A 19669-nucleotide genomic window follows, 5' to 3' on the forward strand; every position below is an offset into this window, starting at 1 on the left:
AACCACTGAAAAACAGGGAAGGTTGGTTGTTTGATGGTGTGGGGGTATTTGGGCAGAAATTTTCCTAAGTTGTCTCTACTCCTATGAGGCTTGAAAGAAATTTGTTTTTTCTTTTAATGTTTTTTTAGAACTACTTGCAGAATGGAAAGAAAGAAGAAATTGCATCTATTTGTTGAATGGAACTACTTGTCGAATGGAAAGAAAGCATAAATTACAACTATCTATTGAATGCAAAACAAAAAGGAAATAAGAAATCACATCTACCTAGACACCTCCCCGACAACGACACCAAAAAGTGTTGAGCCCCAATATTGCAGAAAGGATGTTGCAACTCCTAGGGTGACCAACTTTACTTTATCCACCCAAGGTTTGTACAAACTTGGAGGTGATAGTGCTATATACACAACAAATGCACCAGTCTACTCTTGTCACTTCTCAACTGGGCCGATAGACCACTAGGGTTTTTCAAACCAGTCTTCTATTGACTAGAAGGAGGTTGACTACTTAATGTAAAGCTATCTTTAATGCAGAAAGTAAATTCTTGCCTAATCTTAAAGAAATGAAAGTGCTCAATAGAAAGTGCTATGAAAATGACATGAAATCACCGAGCTAGGAATTAACACATATTACTTGCAGAAGAGACCTTATTTAACCTTGCATTCTATCATCTATTTATCTAGACTAAGTAGGCATGGAAATGACCCTAACATTTCCAAGACTGATGTACGAATGCATTAGCTAATATTGTAGAAAAGAGTTTTGGTTTTCAATTTAGAAATGTAAATGTTAAGCTAATCAAGTTGTTCTTTTGCAGGAGAGGAAGATATGGTAAAATTGGTCAAAAACGGAATTGAAGGGTATGGAGGTCAAGTTGAAGGCCTTCCCTAGACTCTGATCATTATTTCTGCCCAAAACAGTCTAAAACAAGTTTCTATAGGGTTTCCTATAGCTGCTACAAGATTTCTTGTAGTTACTACAGGGCGTCCCAATTTACTGCAAGAAACTTAGCTGAAAGTTGTAGGATGGTAGGGAAGGTGAAAGGAAGTGTTGGGAAGGTGTATAATGGTGGAATAAGGTATGGCGAAGGTGCACACTACCCAAGGATCAACCCAACTCTTTAGGATGGTTGGATTTTCTCAAGGTGGTTGTCCACGGTAGCTACAAAACAAAAATCTGAATTGGTGATTGGTAGGGTTTGGCGAGAGATGGAGAAAACTTTAGATGAGGCTGGTGGAATGAGTTCCTCCCTGCAAATCAAAAACTCCTACAACAACGCATATTCATTTCTTCATTTATGCACAACTTTATGTAAATGTGGAAAAGATGAGTTGAATTTGAGAAACTGATTTATTGATGGCTAGTGGATCAAATCTATGGAATGGAATGTTTTCTAATCCACAACAAACTTAAGGAACCAAAATGACAATTGTAGGTGCTTCTAAGAAATCATTAACAATGGTCTACTCAACAAGAAATCCTAAGCTGTGTAATAGCTAAAAGATAACTTTGTTTTTGGGGTTGTGAGAGTGGGGCCCTCAAATCATGATTCCATGAGGGAGATCAGGATGAGGCCACTGTCACCAGCTTTTCTAAAGTTATTTTTCACTACTATAGAACTGATCTACTTCTCCAACTAATGGAAGCGAAACTAACCAAACATTCAAAGACTTGCAAATTCAACAAAACAAAAATAATTTCAGCAACTAATCTATGATTTTAATCTAAGGATACATGTACAAAAAGAAGAGGATCCTCTAATGCTAGGGTTGGGCCCTAGCCCAAGAGCTTCATCCCTTTGAGTCAACTTAGTTCTCGATCAAAGAAACCCTTTTCATTATCACCAAAATGTCAAAAATAACATTAAAATAATAGTCACAATATCTTAAGCTTGAAATTGCCTCTTGGCTACGATAAAAAGTAGAATCCTAATGAGGCCCTATGCCTTCTTATTTATACAAATGAAGCTACCAACAACTTCCTTAAAATTAGGGAGTCTTGGCTCCCAAAATCAAGATTAACTTGTCTTCAACTATCACTGGCTTGGCTGCCAATGAACTCGGTGGGCTTGGCTGCCTGTAACTCTGAGCTGATGAGATCTGGTGGAGGAATCTTCAAGTGATTGAGGAGTTAAGGAGGGAGACCCAATCTCCTAAAATCCCTCTTTCTTTTCTACTTCTAATTCCTGCACTTAAATTAGCCAAAAACTGCTCCAAATCGTGCAATTAATGCACATTACGCCACATGATATAACATCTCACCTTTACCCTTCTTACTAAGCAAAATATAATAAAATATGTAAAGAAATGTGAGAAAAGTTGATTTTAATAAGTTGGAGAGTGGCATTAAGGCCCATATAATTTACCTATTGATGAGCCTCATCACTATGGTCAGGTGGTATGTGGAAGTCCCAAACCCGGTCGACTTTGCCTATGTTTAATAAAAGCTAAGATCCCTTGCTTTTTGGCTTGCTAATATGTGGCTTTAATGGTTGTTATCTCATTGTTATTTTCATGGTTTAATACTGGTTATAAGCATGGTTATATGATTAGTTATTGTCGTGGTTATTTCATGTATTTACTTGTAATTGAAGGGAAAATGGGTGCAAGACCTAATTGATGTCAAAATAGTTAAGGGAAGAGGTTGGTGATCCTTCTTGTCCAGTCTCATATGAGATATTAGTCTTTTATGCTTTGCCTTGTATTCATTTCTTGTCGAGTGCATTGATGCCAAGTGTTTGACAGAATGTCAGTCCTAGTTGGGGATGGTTAGGCCTAGTCTTGGAGTCAATTTTTGATTTGTAAGTCTTGTCATTATGTAATTTATGGATTCTAAAAGTTACAATGGTTTCTCGGCAGTGACTTGGCTTCTAGGATTGAAAAGTGGCCTAAATCCTGGATTCATAGGCACAGGTATGAGCAGAAAATTCCCTGGGCATAGGCATACCCATGTTGTGCATGTGTCCGAAGGTTCTTAGACGCACCCGTGTCCATATTAAGGGGTCGTCCATGGATTTATAGATCTAAAAGCTCAGTGGGACCTAGGGGTTGGTCAGAGGAATTACTGGGATGCATTTTGGGAGTCCCGTAGCAAGTGCAGAAGGTCTGGTATGGTGTGTTTCTGTTGATTCCACTTCCTTAAGGTAACTTAGGAGGTTGAATCATATCATAGTAACTTCTCATCACATGTTTACCCTTGTTGGTCGGTTACTTGGGTAGATGTGGGGAGGAGAGGGTTACAACTACCTTCTTATAGATTGTCTTGGTATTCAAAAGATAATAGAACTATGGTCTACAGGCTCACATTGACCTTTTTCATCAGCCTCTCGAGATCATGTTGGTTATAAACCCTCAACTAGTGACAAAAAGGTCCATGGGAAAAAGGGTAAAGTTAAGTTTTCCTGTAGCTTATCTGAAGGAAATCATCTTATTCACCTTTGTCCTTAAAAGGATGAAGCCCAAAATGTATTAGAAAAACTTACACGACTTCCATCTGGTTACCAGAAGCTTTCTCCCAATCCTCCACTAGTTGATGAAGTGATTGATCAAAATTTGAATCCAATCAATCCCACTCTTTTTGAACATGAATCCCATGAGTCTATTCTCGACCAAACATTGGTTGAGAAAATGGTTTACCCGATTCCACCTTTAGTAAATCGTACTTTTCCCATAGAGAGTGAGGATCATACTGCTAAAGTTCTTCTTGTTTCTTCATGTTCCAATGTACTAGGGGATAGTCCTCCCATTCCCACAACACTGGAGAGCAGTTCTCCGGTTCCCATGATACCTCCTCCACGTAGCGTCGTCACTTCCTTTGATTTTTCTCAACTAGCACGATATACTCTTCCTCCTTACGAGCCCTTTTAGATCATAGTACAGGATTATAATGTGGCTGTAACTAGCACAATCATAAATGAAGGGGCTGCAATTATTATTTTATCCTCCACTGTTTGGGAAGCTCTATATTCCCTACAATTGTGTTTGTCTCTCTGAATATGTTAGCTTTTAACAGAGGAACCAATCAACCATTAGGGATCCTTCTAAGTTTCCTATTACCTTGGGAGGAAAAATTGTATGTATTGGTATTATGTAGTCCAAGGCCTTTTGGATTTTAATTTACTTCTTGGGCATGACAATGTTTATGTCATGGCAACTCTTGTCTCTTCACTCTTTCGTGTAATGTGTTTCCCACATGAAGGAAGAATCATGCAAAATTGACCAGATATTGTTCATTGGTCCTAACATGACTCCCAATCAACCAACTTACCTAAATGGTCCTTATATGTAAGTGGTATCTCCCCTGCCACAGATTAATTATGTGGCAACCTATTCCATGTTCGCGTCTACTGATGATCTAGTAGGTGATGTAGTGCACCATTTACTAGGGGCATTCGAGTCTAATCTATCCATTGGATCCTTTGATACCTTCCAGAGTGTTGTTCTCCCATCTGATGAGAACCTTTTGGAATCCATGGCCTCTTGGAATTCATGATAAAGGTCCCTTGAGCAGAGTTCCTTTTCCTGTGTCAAGCTCATTAAAAAATGAAAGAAGATGTTGGAACATAGTTCCTTGTCTTGTTTCAAGCTCGTTAAAAAATGAATCAAGTTTCTTTGTAGCAAAGCTCATTTTCTTCTGTCAAGCTCTTTAAAAAATGAAAGAAGGTCCCTTGAGCATAGTTCTTTTCCTGTGTCAAGCTCATTAAAAAATGAAATAGATCCCCTTCCAATTTGAGTCTTTGATTAGATCTCATAAATAATTCCTAGTCGTGTCTTTCATTTGATCTCGTAAATTAACCTTCATTCCATCCACTTGTCAGCAACCAATAGTCTATTTAGGTGAATGAAATGAAAATTGGGGGGCATGTACCTCAAATTGTGTCATTATGTTGGGGGCATGCAAACCAATTTCAAGAATAATTTTTTCTCTGTTTCAAGCTTCTGTAAAAAAGAAACCAATTCCAAGCATAGTTTCCCATATTTCAGGCTTGTGAAAAAAATGAAACCATTCTCATCCTATCCCGTGATTCTTATTTTTATTAGCCTTTTTCTACTAGATGAGCCTTGGTTTTCTTATTCCATCATCACCATCTTCTTGGCCGACCACACACTTTCACTTTTAACCTTTCCTGAGGAACTGTTGTAATGAGTGGTTTTTACCCTTTTCTCTTGACCTTTGTGTGCTTTGAGCAGCTCCATTATGACTGAAACCAATCGCTATCCTTTATACCACTCATTCCTCGAGGAGGAACACACTTTTATCACTTTTTCGGGCTCCATAAACTTACAAAAATGGAACCCCATGGAGTCCTCTTTCAACTCTTTTCAGACTCCCAAAATATGAAAATATTGCCTAGCACTCGTGTTTTCGAACTCATATAAATGAAAAGACGTTTACTCAGTGAAAGTTGAACCCTTTTCTGGACTGAGATATACTAACTATGAAAAATGAATACCTTAGTCGAACATGGATAAGAGGTTCTCTTAAGTATTATTTTATTCCTTTTCAGACCTAAGGGACTATTAACGAAAAGGAACATCTAGAGTTTTCTTTTCTATCTTTTTTTCAAACTCTCATACCTTCACTGGACTCATTAAAACATCAAACAACGATGACCACTCCTTCTCTGGGTTCGTTAAATATTCTCAGAGGAATTCATCCGAAGGATGAAGTTACAGATCAAGCATATGTTATCCTCCTCAAGCTTGTTAAAATATAAGGAGGTATAGACCAGTATGGTTGGGGAATTTGTGAAAACAAGGTAGTCCATTTGTTAATGGCAACGAGTCACTCTTAAACACAACACTCTTCCACCTCATCTCTATGGTTGTTAGGTTGGGAAATCTGCTTGTATTTTGGTTTGTCATATTATTTCAAAGCCTCTGTTTTTTTTTCTTTTGGTCAATGTTTCCAACTCCATTCGGTGTCGCCACTGTGTTCAAGAGAAGTCATTCAGTCAATATCTGCTACAATACTCTTAATCCTTCATTCCATGTTTTCCTTTCCTGATCCAATTCCGTATCATCGTCATTATGATCATTCTATCTCAAATCATCATAATTGTTTCATGTTATTGATGGGGGATACATCAAGGCCCTCCTACGGCGGGTCGCTTGTCGACATTAGATTATTATCTACGAAGTTGACTGAGAAACATCCCTTGGTGCATTGGTTCTTGCATACATCAATGCAAATTTTCCTCAAGAGATGAGTTTACATCATTGGCCTTTGACCGAAAGATTATGTGTGGTGTTCGACATCATATCATTTATTCACACCATATGGATTGTACTTCAGTACCTTGAGGGTCATTAACATCATCGATGGTTTCTCTCACATATGTTAACTACTTACATCATTTTGCAGTAATCATATGGTGTTTACCATGTTCTACTTCATCTCATTGATTCACATGATTAGACTTGTACATTGGTAGGTCACGTGAATGAGATAGAAGACCCCATATATAGTTTCATCCATCCATGCTGCGATTTCAGGAGTAGTATAAGATCAAAACGTATGATGGCTATGATCATACATGCATTCATTTAGTCAAGGGTCAGCCATAAGTCATCTGTGGACGTGCATTTTGGTCATTGTATATGTAATGATTAGCTTATGTGTTGAGTATGGGTATGCTTCCCTCAGAAAAGATGTCACGATGTAAATGTATTGTAACAGATGATGAACTTGTTGATTGTTATTGACCCCAACTTGTCACAAGGTAAAACACTTCAGTCATTAGATATCATTTCTGACTTTTCACTTTAGGAGACAATCTATTATAGGCCATTTTGTCACATCTCGTCAATACACCTTCAATAGGATAAATCAACATCCTTTGACCTCCTTTTCGTCATCCTTGCGCAAAGCCCTAAGCATGACTCATTCTAAGACTTGAGTTTCTCCCTGAAAACACCTTGTTTGAATCGTTTAAGGGTCAACGCTCCCTAGCCTCTTAGTGGACAGCATTGACTACCAACCAAGTTGCCATACTCTACACCTGCGTTGATCACTAGCAGGTTTCTCAGTGTTGGGGGAACATTGATTCTAGAAATTCGGGAAAAAGAGAAAGAATCTTGAAGCTTCCTCTTCCAGAAACTTCCAGGGTCTATTGTGATTATTTACCTCAGATAAAGTATAGAATCTTATCCTATCCTACCTCAGAGTTTTCATCCCTTATCCCTTGAGCTCATCCTCCCATCAAGAGTCGATCTCAAATCCAGATGGGTAAAAGGATAAGAATTCATGAACTACCTCCTTCACCTATATATTTACCTCATTCCACAAGCATTTGGTTGGTTGTTGTTGGATTTTGAAAAGTGATTCTACCCTTAGGTTGTTGATGTGAGAGATATATTTCCATGCATTAGGGTGATTAGAGGTGCACTTTGTGACAAGGAAAGGATAAGTCAACTTGGAGGAGCTCTTTTACAAGATCAACACCTATTTTTTGTTGTAACTCACTCCATTTCTATTAATGCAAAGAGTTCTTTGTTTTCCTATATATGATGTTATGGTTTCATATACTTCAATACCATGTTCATCTATTGAATAAATTGATTAGATGATGTTGCGTAGATTTCATGGATCGTTGGCTTGTGTTTTTTTACTGTGCGAGTTCTAATAATAGTGATCGAAACTAGGATAGGAACATTCAAGAGAAGGAAGAAGCGAAGAATACGATAGATTCTAGTCCACTAGGCCTAGGGAAGATACTTCGGTCCGCATTCGTAGATTCCGCATAACCACTAGTTACTGCAAAAATTGAGGATATTGTCAAGTAGATGAAAAGAACCCTTATTTCCTTGTAAAATGAAGATAAGGTTGCATGCAAGATTATGGGTGGGTGATAACTGTAATGGTTCCAACTCCATTCCATTTAGGCACCATGACAACGTGACCTAACCCTGAAAGAAATCTAAGTAAAAAGGAAAAAGATAGTGTCTAATGCCATTGCAAGGGTAGCCACAACTCGTTAATGAGAAATCGATAAGGGTTGAATCGAGAGTTCTTCAGCATACCACGTTACAGAGCTGCTAGGCCAGAGAGGTAGAATGACCAAGTCGATAGGGAGCCAAAGGCAGGAATAGCACCATTATCCTCCTCGCTGACATCTTCATCGTCCGATTATAACCCTAGTACTTGGATGGTGGAGATCAATACACCTGTTACATGCAAATTAACTCAAAGTGATGGTGGGCATTACGATGACAAGCTCTAGAGAATTCTTCAAACAGACATTGCAATGTTAACCATTTAATCAAGCGAGAATAATGCATGTGCTGAAACCTTAGTGTATTAACTGAACACCAAGTTAATAAATAGAGCACGACCTAGTTCTCTTGGGAATAGGAATTTAATACTTAGGAAGAGAACTATCTAATAAATCAATATCGCTACAACATTCATAAATTATCCAACTACAAATGTGCACTCTATGTTTAATGAATTCTCGTTGAAATCCATATATGATTAAAAATAAAAATAAAAAAATGTTATCAAGGTAAACAATTAATGTTTAATTATCATATTTTTGTTTGATGAGCGTTGCAACAATTTCGCTAGAACGCTTCTTTTTCAAAGGAATTTGGTGTATTTTTCTAAATCAACTAAATCGTTTTTTATGGGGGAAATGATTCAGCACCATCAAAAACCTATGCCACACACAAAATCCAAAATCCTAAAGCTTGAAAATTGTAACCCAAAATTCCTCTTGACCTTTGTGTGCTTTGAGCAGTTCCATCATGACCGAAACCAATCGCTATCCTTTATACAACTCACTCCTCCAAGAGAAGCATACTTTTATAACTTTTTTGGGCTCCATAAACTTACAAAAAAGGAATCCCCTAAAATCCTCTTTCATCGCTTTTCAGGCTCCCAAAATATGAAAAGATTGACGAGCACTCATGTTCTCTAACTCGTTAAAGTAAATGAAAATACATCTACTCAGTATAAGTTTAACCCTTTTCTGGGCTAATATATTCTAACTACGAAAAATGAATACCTTAGTCGAACATGGATAAGAGGTTCTCTTGGGTATTATTTTTTGTCTTTTCGGACCTAAGGGACTATTTACGAAAAGGAATATCTGGAGTTTTATTTTCTTCTTTTTTTTCAAACTCTCTAAACATAAAAAAGATGTCGAGTTATACCTTCATTAGATTCATTAAAACATCAAACAACGATGAACTCATCGTTCATGATGGGACCAAATGACTCCTTCTCTATGTTTGTTAAATATTCTCAGAGGGACTCATCTGAAGGATGAACTTACAGATCAAGCATATGTTATCCTCCTCAAGCTTGTTAAAAAATAAAGAGGTACTCACTAGTATGGTTGGGGAAATTGGGAAAACAAGGTAGTCCATTTGTTAATGGCAACAAGTCACTCTTAAATACAACACTCTTCCACTTCATCTTCATGGTTGTTAGATTGGGAAAGATGCTTGTCTTTTGGTTTATCATACCGTTTCAAAGCCTCTATTTTTAGATTTTGGTCAATGCTACCAACTTCATTCAGTGTTTCCACAGTGTTCAAGAAAATTCATTCAATCAATATCTGCTACAATACTCTTAAGGCTTCATTCCATGTCTGCCTTTCCTGATCCAGTTCTGTATCATCATCATTATGATCATTCTGTCTCAAATCATCATACATGTTTTTTGTCATTGATGGGGGATACATCAAGGCCCTCCCATGATGGGTCACTTGTCGACATCAAATTATTATCTAAGAAGTTGACTTAGAAACATCCCTTGGTAACTAGTTTTTTTCATACATCAATGGAAAGTTTCCTCGCTCTTGGCGACGAGTTTACATCATTGGCCTTTGATTGAAAGATTATGTGTGGTGTTTGACATCAACTCATTTATTCACACCATATGGATTGTACTTTAGTACCTTGAGGGTCATTAACATCATCGGTGGTTTCTCTCACATTTATTAACGACTTACATCATTTGGCGATAATCATATGGTGTCTACCATGTTCAACCTCATCTCATTGATTCACATGGTTAGACTTGTACATTGGTAGGTCGTGTGAATGAGATAGAATACCCCATATATAGTTTCATCCATCGAGGCTACAATTTCAAGAGTAGTACAAGATCACAACATATGATGGCTATGATCATACATGCATTCATTCAGTCATGGGTCAACCATCAGTCATCTGTGGATGTGTCTTTTGGTAATTGTACATGTAATGATTAGCTTATGTGTTGAGTATGGGTATGCTTCCCTCAGCAAACATGGAACAATGTAAATGTATTGTAACAGATAATAATATTGTTGATTGTTATTGATCTCAACGTGTCACAAGGTAAAACACTTCAGTCATCAGTTATCATTTCTCACTTTGCACTTTAGGGGGCAATCTATTATAGGTCATTTTGTGTCATCTCGTCAATAGGCCTTCAACTAGATAAATCAACATCCTTTGACCTCCTTTTCAACATCCTTGCACGAAGCCCTAAGCATGACTCATTATAAACCCTGTGTTTCTTCCTAAAAGCAACTTGTTTCAATCATTTTAAGGATCAACGCTCACTGGCCTCTTAGTGGACAGCGTTGACTACCAATTTTCCATACTTTGCACCTGCGTTGATCACTAGGAGGTTTCTCAGTGTTGGGGGAATGTTGATTCTAGAAATTTGAGAAAAAGAGAAAGAATCTTGAATCTTCCTCTTCCAGAAGTTTCCAGGATCTGTTGTGACTATTTACCTCAGATAAAAGTTTAGAATCTTATCCTACCCTACCTCAGAGTTTTCATCCCTTATCCCTTAAACTCATCCTCCCATCAAGAGTGGATCTCAAGCTCACATGGGTAAAAGGATAGGAATTCATGAACTACCTCCTTCACCTATATATTTACCTCATTCCACAAGCACTTGGTTGGTTGTTGTTAGCTTTCGAAGAGTGATTATACCCTTATGTTGTTGATGTGAGAAATATATTTCGATGCATTAGGGTGATTAGAGGTGCACTTTGTGACAAGGAAAGGATAAGTCAACTTGGAGGAGCTCTTTTACAAGATCAACACCTATTTTTTGTTGTAACTCACTCCATTTCTATTAATACGAAGAGTTCTTTGTTTTCCTACATATGATGTTATGGTTTCATATATTTCAATACCATGTTGATCTATTGAATAAAGTGATTAGATGATGTTGCACAGATTTCGTGGATCGTTAGCTTGTGTTATTTGACTGTGTGGGTTCTACTAATAGCAACCAGAACTAGGATATGAACATTCAAGACAAGGAAGAAGCGAAGCATATGATAGATTCCACGTAGGCTTCATCCCATTATCTATTTACTTTAAGGAAAAAATTAGTCCCTTTGTCTTTTTGTGGTTCTAGGTTAGTCCACTAGGCCTAGGGAAGATACTTCTATCCGTAGTCGTAGATTCCCCATAACCACTAGTTACTACTAAAATTGAGGATAATGGAAAATAAATGAAAAGAACCCTTATTTCCTTGTAAAATGAAGATAAGGTTGCATCTAGAGTAGGGGTTGGTGAGAACTGTAATGGTTCCTCCTCCATGCCATTTAGGCACCATGACAACCCGACCTAACCCTAGAAGAAATTTGAGTTAAAAGGAAAATAATAGTGCCTAACGCCATTGCAAGGGTAGCCACAACTCGTTAATGAGAAATCGATAGGGTTGAATTAAGAGTTCTTCAACATAAAGAGAGGCCACAGAGGTAGAATGACCAAGTCAAGAGGGAGCCAAAAGTAGGAATAGTTACCATTATCCTCGTCGCTGAAATCTGTACCGTCCGATGATAACACTAGTACTTGGATGGTGGAGATCAATACACCTATTACGTTCAAATTAACTAAAAGTGGTGGAGGGCATTACCATGACACACTCTAGAGAATTCTTCAAATAAACATTGCAAGGTTAACCATTTAATCAAGTGAGAATGATGCATATGCCGAAACCTTAGTGTATTACCTGAACCCCAAGTTAATAAATAGAGCACGACGTGGCTCCCTTGGGAATAGGAATTTAATACTTAGGAAGAGAAATATCTAATACACCAATACCTTTATAACATTCATAAATTATCCAACTACAATTGTGCACTCTATGTTTAATGAATTCTCATTGAAACTGATGTGTGGTTAAAAATAAAAATAAACAATTGTTATCAAGGTAAACAGTTAATGTTTAATTATCATATTTGTGTTTGATGAGCGTTGCAATAATTTGGCTAGAATGGTCCTTTTACACATGTATTTTTTTTAAATCAACTCAATCTTTTTTTATGATGGAAATGATTCAGCACCATCAAAAACCTATGTCACACAAAAATCCAAAATCTTGAAGCTTGACAATTGTAACCCAAATTTCCAAAAAAAATCCGCTGCATTTTATCAAAATTGTGTGAGAAATTCGAAGATATTGGGAAATTTGAGTGAAATAATAAATAAATAAATTTGATATTTTATGATTTGTTTTTTAAATAAACAAAAGTCAAGCTTTTATTATTTTTTAATATTCAAATTGTTGATTTATATTAAGAAAAAGAGTGGTGTACCCAGGAGGAGGAATGGCATTAATGGCCAAAAGTGGCCCGAATCCCGCAAAAAAGATTCAAAAAATCTTGCAATAGCAATGTTTGAATCATGCTTTTGATGGTGGAAATGGATTCAATGCCATCAATCAAAAACATCTCGGGCACCCAAAATCTTGAAGTAGTCAAGCTTTTATTATTTTTCAATATCCAAATTGTTGATTTATATTAAAAAAAAAGTCTTCTACTTAGACAAGGAATAACATGAATGGCCAAAAGTGACCGGAATCGGGGTAAAAAAATTTCAAAAAATCTTGCAATAGGAGTGTTTGAATCATGTTTTTGATGGTGGAAATGGATTCAATGCCATCAACCAAAAACATCTCATGCACCCAAAATCTTGAAGTAGCCAAGCTTTTATTATTTTTCAATATTCAAATTGTTGATTTATATTAAAAAAAGAGTCGTCTACCCACGTGGAAGAATTCCCTAAATGGCCAAAAGTGGCCAGAATAGGGGCAAAGAATTTTCAAAAAAATCTTGCAGTAGGAGTGTTTGAATCATGTTCATCAATCAAAAACATCTTGGGCGGGGAATTGCATGAACGGCCAAAAGTGGCCGGAATCTCGCAAAAAAATTCAAAAAATCTTGCATAGCAGTGTTTGAATCATGTTTTTAATGGTGGAAATAGATTCAATGCCAACAATCAAAAACATGTAGGGCACCCAAAATTTTGAAGTTTGACAATTGTAACTTGGATTTACAAAAAATCCTGCCTGATTTTATCAAAATATGGCCGGAATTTCCATGATCAGTCACATTGGACTACAGCTCTAAAAAATGGGAGTAATTTTTAGGTGAGACTTTTTAGAGTTACCCACAAATTTCTGGCCAGAATCTGGCAAAAAAAATTGTGGCCAAATCTTGATTAGCGTTCCCAGAATTTGGGAAAAAAATTTGTGGTCAAATCTTGATTAGTGTTGTTTAAAAGGGTTTTTTCACTTGGCACCATCAAAAATCTGGAGAGCACTTGGATTGTCAAGAATTCACATGTCAAACTTGTGATTTCAATAAATGTCTATAAAATTTTAAACAAATTAAATCATAAAATAAATCAGAAAGTTTTCCAAAAAAATCCCACTTAACCACTACTCCAAAAATAAATAAATATATTTATTCATTTTTCAATAAAATAACTTATTTAGATCATCTCAAAATATGCCAAGTTCTGGAATTAAGGACTCTGTAAATTACCGTCAAAATGGAAGTATAACTTCTCTCAAAATTCCAATCAAATTTGCATTCTGTATACCGTATTTTAACCTTTTAACACTGTAAATCCATCCGTATACCATCTGCATTGGCCCTCCACTATGGAAACTCAGTCAGACAACAACAGAGCTGAGAATGAACAGCCTTCAAAATCTGAAGTTCAGACCACTGGAGAGCAAGTGAACAGTTCGCCTGGTACGACTACTACATCTAAACTGGTTCAACGGCCACAATGGCTGCCCGAAGGATGGATCTTTGAATGCAAAATTAGAAAGAGTGGCAACCGTGCAGGCACCGTAGATAAGGTATTGGATTGAAGCCTCTGTTTTTGTTTTCTTTGAACTGTAGAAGGCCAACCATCTTGCGTTAATTTATTTTCATTTTAATGGCTGTTTTGCTAAGCTGTTTGAAGTTTTAGAGACAGGGATCTATTATGTGCAGTAAAAATATTTTAGCTATGTTTAAATAAATCAAAGAATGGAGGTTGTTACAGAATTTGCCTCCTACTTACAGGATCTGCTTCCCTCAGTCCCTTCTCCTGCTTATGCTCCTGGTTTGAAAACCAATGCCCAACTCTTGGATATGCTTAAGCTTATTCTTTACTTAGAGAAGTTTCCTAACCTGGTGAGTAATGAATGAATAATAGTTAAAATGGAAGGTGCGAATTTGAGAGGCCAGCGTTACTGATTTGTCTGGCCACTCAAATAGTTAGATTTGAAATAGTGATTTGTCTGGCCACCCAAATAGTTAGATTTGAAATAGTCATAATATAGAGTGAAGGAGAACTTTACCTGAGGTATGTTAAAGGCCCTCTTCTCCTTTCTCTGTTCTTGTAAGGATAAAAGTAATGTCCTTATCAAATTTATGAAGTTTTCTCTTTTACTGTTTCTGTTTCAGTTTCTTTACTTTCAGTTTTGATTTGATTCTTCCTCACCCTCATTTTTTTAGGGAGCAATCTTTCCAGAAAAATGATGAGAGGTAGTTATCGTGTATGAGAGTTTCAAATTTGTCAAAAGAAAATGATAATCAAGATGGCAAATCAAAGTCAAGTTGAAAATAATTTATATATTCAACATTTTTGGATAGCGGAACAAAAAGGATTTTGAATCTAATGGTTGCAACTTGCATCTGTTCTCTGTAACTGTGACTTTGTGCCAAGACTGCTTCTCATACATATTAAACCAGCTATGTGAGTCATGCAGAGTTCTGCCCGTAATCATAATCTGCATGTTTGAACCATGAGTGTGTGGGCCATTCAGAATTCCACCACATTTAAACCATGAAAGTTAAGGGAAAGTATTTGCTTCGAATTATTATTTTATTTTCATTTCTTCCCCGTAAATCTGAGAGTGACAATTGTTTATTTGCAGTTTTACTACGAACCAGGTACAGGACGCCAATTTAGGTCGAAGATCGAGGTACTCAGGTTTCTGGAGACCGGAGAGCTGCCGAAACGAAGATCTAAAACGACATCTGAAGGAAAAGATGGAGATGAAACTAAAGATTTGTCTGGAACACCATCTGAATTTGATTCCAGTGCTTCAAATATTGATGGAACTTCTGGTAGTTCTGACTTGCTTCTTCACAATAACCATTCTGCTTTGCCTTCCAACGCTTTTCCCATTGCTCCAATTGTCCCTCAGTTTATACCAATTGCTACACCTATGTCCCCCATATATGCTAGATCTGACTTGCTTGTTCACAACAACCATACTGCTTCGCCTTCCAACCCTTTCCCCACGGTTCCAATTGTTCCCCACTCTGGTACACTTATATCAAGCGTTCATGACTCGGTTGCATCACAGAGTACATTTGCTTCCATGATGTCAGATACCATGACAAGGCACCTAGCTGCTAATTCTGACTTGCTTGTTCACAGCAACCATACTGCTTTTCCTTCCAACCCTTTCACCACGGTTCCAATTGTTCCTCAGTCTGGTACACTTATATCAAACTTCCATGACTCGGTTGCATCGCAGAGTACATCTGCTTCCATGATGTCAGATACCATGACAAGGCAGTTAGCGGGTACTTATGATTTGCTTTTTCGCAATGAACATGCTGCTCGTTTGCCTTCCTACCCTCGTCCAATGTTTGGGTTTACCGCTCTGTTGGAAGCTGTTATCAATGCAAATATACCAACTGCTCTACCTAGTTCACGCCTTCATTCCTCAACTATATTACAGAGTGCAAATAACCCAGATACCATTTCGACTCCAGGAAAGATGCCCACAAAATTTCAATCGCTTTTGGATGGCGCAGAAGGATCTAAGGTCCATATATTCGCTGAGGAGAAGCCTACTGAATCAAGCAAGAAGAAAAGGAAGCCTTTTATATTCACGGAGAAGCCTACTGGATCAAGCAAGAAGGAAAGGAAGCCTTCTTTGGATCTCAGACTCAAACTGTAAAACACATGTAAAGAGAACATTTTCTCCATATTCCATCTTGCTCATTCTTTTTCTGTTTCCTCGGCATTGGAGTATAAATTTGCTGCCGAAATCAGACTTGGATTTTCTGGTCAGCTCAGCTATATAACTTTTATGAATGTGGCCATTCGGCCTGCCCCTTCTCTGGGCATTACGATTATCTTAGTTAATCAGGATTCAAATGTTTACAATACTGCCCGATTTTATGCGGAAATTTTAGTATCTCTGGGTATGAATTCTGGGTATCTCCGGGTTCTTATTTATTTAAATGGTGAATATTCTACATGTCTTGTCATTGCCGTGTTCTCTTTCCTACAGTTACCATATTGCATATAACAGTTTGGCTCCGTCTTTTAACCTTCATGGTTCAGCTTTTTATGTATTTCCAGCTTATTGCTGTGAATCAATCCTTGCTGTAAATGTGTATTCAGATACTATTTGCACTTCCAATTCGTATTTGTTTACTGTGGGTGTTTTTTTGTTCATTACAGAGTTGCTATTGTTACTGCTCCAGTGATTAGGCAGGACCTGCGACTCACCCACCATTTGGAGGATATTGTATTTATATATTTTGAACAAGGGCTGTTCTGGATGGTAAAACGCCGCTTGCCAACTGGAACTAACCTTGTTCGTCATAGTCTCATACCATACCAGTAAAATAATATCTGTTTACATGGTTTACCTTGTAATATTAACATTTATTTCTAAGGGCTCTTCAACTACTCTATTTCCTCCTGTTTTTTATCCATAGAAACTCACCATTTTCATCAATGTTCCAAGAGTAACAATTATCTCAGCCTTTACAGCAAGTATCTTACTATTACAGTTTTTTAGGAAGGATCTGCCATTGCAACCATTATTACAGTTTTTTAGGAAGGATCTGCCATTGCAACCATGATACTTAAAACATGTAGCAAACATGGAATGGTTCAACAGTACATTTCCCACTTATCTATTTATGCTTTTCAACTTGATAGGCCAACCATAAAACTATAAAAATAGTCTGCAGAAGTAATACTTATCTGTTTAGGTTTTGGCAGTCCTGGAATTCAACTAGGAGAGATACCATTCCTTCCAATCAGTGAGAATGACAATCACGTCCAATTCTCCCCCTGAGCCTTTTCAAATCTGAGAGTAGTTGATAGACAACGACCTATAAAGTTATGTTAGCAGGCATCAAGACCACAACAATCTAACCAGAGAACTCACAGACGCATAGTGACCACCAGCCAGCTACTTGATTGTCCTCTCCTAGACATCTTCCAACTAGTTACCATGTCTCCAAGGTTGCTTCAGGTTTTCTTCCCTCTCACCCTCTTGGCTCTCTTGTCCCAACTGAGATTATTTATCTCTAGGGATAGGAGTAACTTTCTAAGATTATTTATCTCCAGGGAGAGGAGTAACTGTCTTGTAAATTTTCATCTAGGATCTTATTGTGTGAATTCCAAGACTTGCCATAACCTTCTTATAATAACTTAAAATTAAAGTTTCGCATGACTTTACACTTAGCCCATGATTGGCTTAAAACCATGGAGTGAAAGCAATTAAAATATTTACTTTTCAATGAGGGGCTTTACATTTTAGATTTAACTAATACATTTTATTTAAGATATATACTTTTCATTGAGGGGGGTTACATTTTAGATTTAACTAATACATCTTTTTTTCTGGGCAGCATAAGAATTATTCTATGGCTATTTAAAACATAATCTATTTGGTGCCTTGGGCTATGTCAAAAGTATTTTTGCATTCACTTGATTGTGGAGAATAATTCATCTTGGTTTTTACTCAATGATTTCTATATTTGAAATTTCAAAGACATTGAAGTCTACTTGCATTTGTCTTTCAAATGTGAAGTTACTTTATTATCCTTTCCATCTAGGTTTAATTTTAGTAAGTGACTTGTTGAGTTTATGACTTTGAACCTTGTTGTTATAGGATAGGGATGAAAGAATTGAACCTAAGTGGAAAGGATAACATCATCTAAATCCAATTGACCACAAAGGTTGACAACTTGACCTTGATGCAAAAAAAAGTCATTCTAAAAAACAATGTTCTCTAAGAAAACCTAAAATATTTACATGATTGTTTTTAAAGCTAGTTTGAAGTCATTACAAGAAATGGTCATTATGAGCTCAACATGTCAAATGAAAGAATTGAACTTAAGTGGAAATTATAACATCTAAATCTATTAATTTTGGTATGTTCTATGCTTAAGAGCAATTTACTTCAAATTTTCTTATTAGCCCAATATCAATTTCAGAATAGCAATCACATCAGCATGATAGTAAAATGCAGATAGAACATAAATATAACAGTAGAAGACAAGCCAAGACAAGAGGACACAAGATGTCACACCAGCCACGGACAAACCCCAATGCGAGGAAACCCTTGATAGATAGTACAATTATACAAATCTGTAATTGTATGACAACAACAACAAAACCCTAACCAGCGAAGTCAAGATTGGTCAAAGAGGTCAGATTTGAGCTCTAGTCATCCTTAGTCAACTCGGCCTCTAACAACAAGAATAGGCAGCCCAAAACAATTTGAAATCTCCAGTTAAACTGCAGTCAACACTGGGACAAATCTGCGGTCAACCTTTGACATTCAATGTTGGACAAAGTGTGGTATCAAAACAGGTCAAGGAAGCTGCCGAGAAATGTGGCCTGCCTAGGAGAGGCGACCCTACCCAATCCGTAGTCAAAGAAGTCTCCACGTTGGTCAACGTTGTCCAATCTACCCACTTGCACCTCAGTCAACCCAAGTCAATGCTGCCCTAACCAGAATCTGCGTCCTCCTTTCAACCACACGTGTGAGAGAGAGATGCTCCTCTAATGCGTAGGAGAGAGAGAGAAGAATGTGAGATGAGATGAGTGGAATAATGCCACAAGGTATCCTCCTTTTATATGAAACATTGAGGATAAGTTGGGGGCGAAAATCATTGTTTTGCTTGCTCGCCGACCTTGACAAATTGTCAAGAATACAAATAAATTCATATCTCCATGAATACATTTCGGAATGAGATGATCGTTAGATCAATCCTACACCTCTCGGAGAGAGGAATCCAAGAAAAATATCAGCTGCCATAAATAATGTTACACACATGGAGTTTGGCCCTAGTTTCCAATTTTAACACTCCCTCTCAACTAGCGAGAACTCCATCTGCTAATCCAAGTGTCTATTAGTACTATCTCTACCATCAATGCTTTGCACAATTCTGCTCTGCTCTGATGAACTATGAAGAAGAATAAGTGATCGAGAATGTACCATACCATTCTCTACTGACCCAAAGTTAGTCCCAGATAGAGAGTGTCACATAACACTCTTACTGACCCGAAGTCAGCCCAGATAGAGAGTATCACATAGCACTCTTACTGACCCGAAGTCAGTCCCAATGAAGAGAGTCTGTCATACCGCTTTCACTGATCCAAAATCAGTTCCAAAT

At 37.3% G+C, this 19669-nt stretch overlaps 1 protein-coding gene across 1 annotated transcript; it reads left to right on the top strand.

Moving 5' to 3' along the window:
- Positions 1 to 13896: 13896 nt before the first annotated feature.
- On the top strand, positions 13897 to 16364 carry LOC149235758 (uncharacterized). Its single transcript, XM_089368650.1, has 2 exons — positions 13897 to 14100; positions 15166 to 16364. Exons 1-2 carry the CDS (start codon positions 13897 to 13899, stop codon positions 16201 to 16203), a joined length of 1242 nt encoding a protein of 413 aa, XP_089224776.1. The 3' UTR covers positions 16204 to 16364.
- The last annotated feature ends 3305 nt before the right edge of the window (positions 16365 to 19669 follow it).

Source organism: Pinus tabuliformis, chromosome 8 (genome assembly GCF_031772625.1).
Source record: "Pinus tabuliformis cultivar Carrire ecotype Pingquan chromosome 8, CPIR1, whole genome shotgun sequence".
NCBI lineage: Eukaryota > Viridiplantae > Streptophyta > Pinopsida > Pinales > Pinaceae > Pinus > Pinus tabuliformis.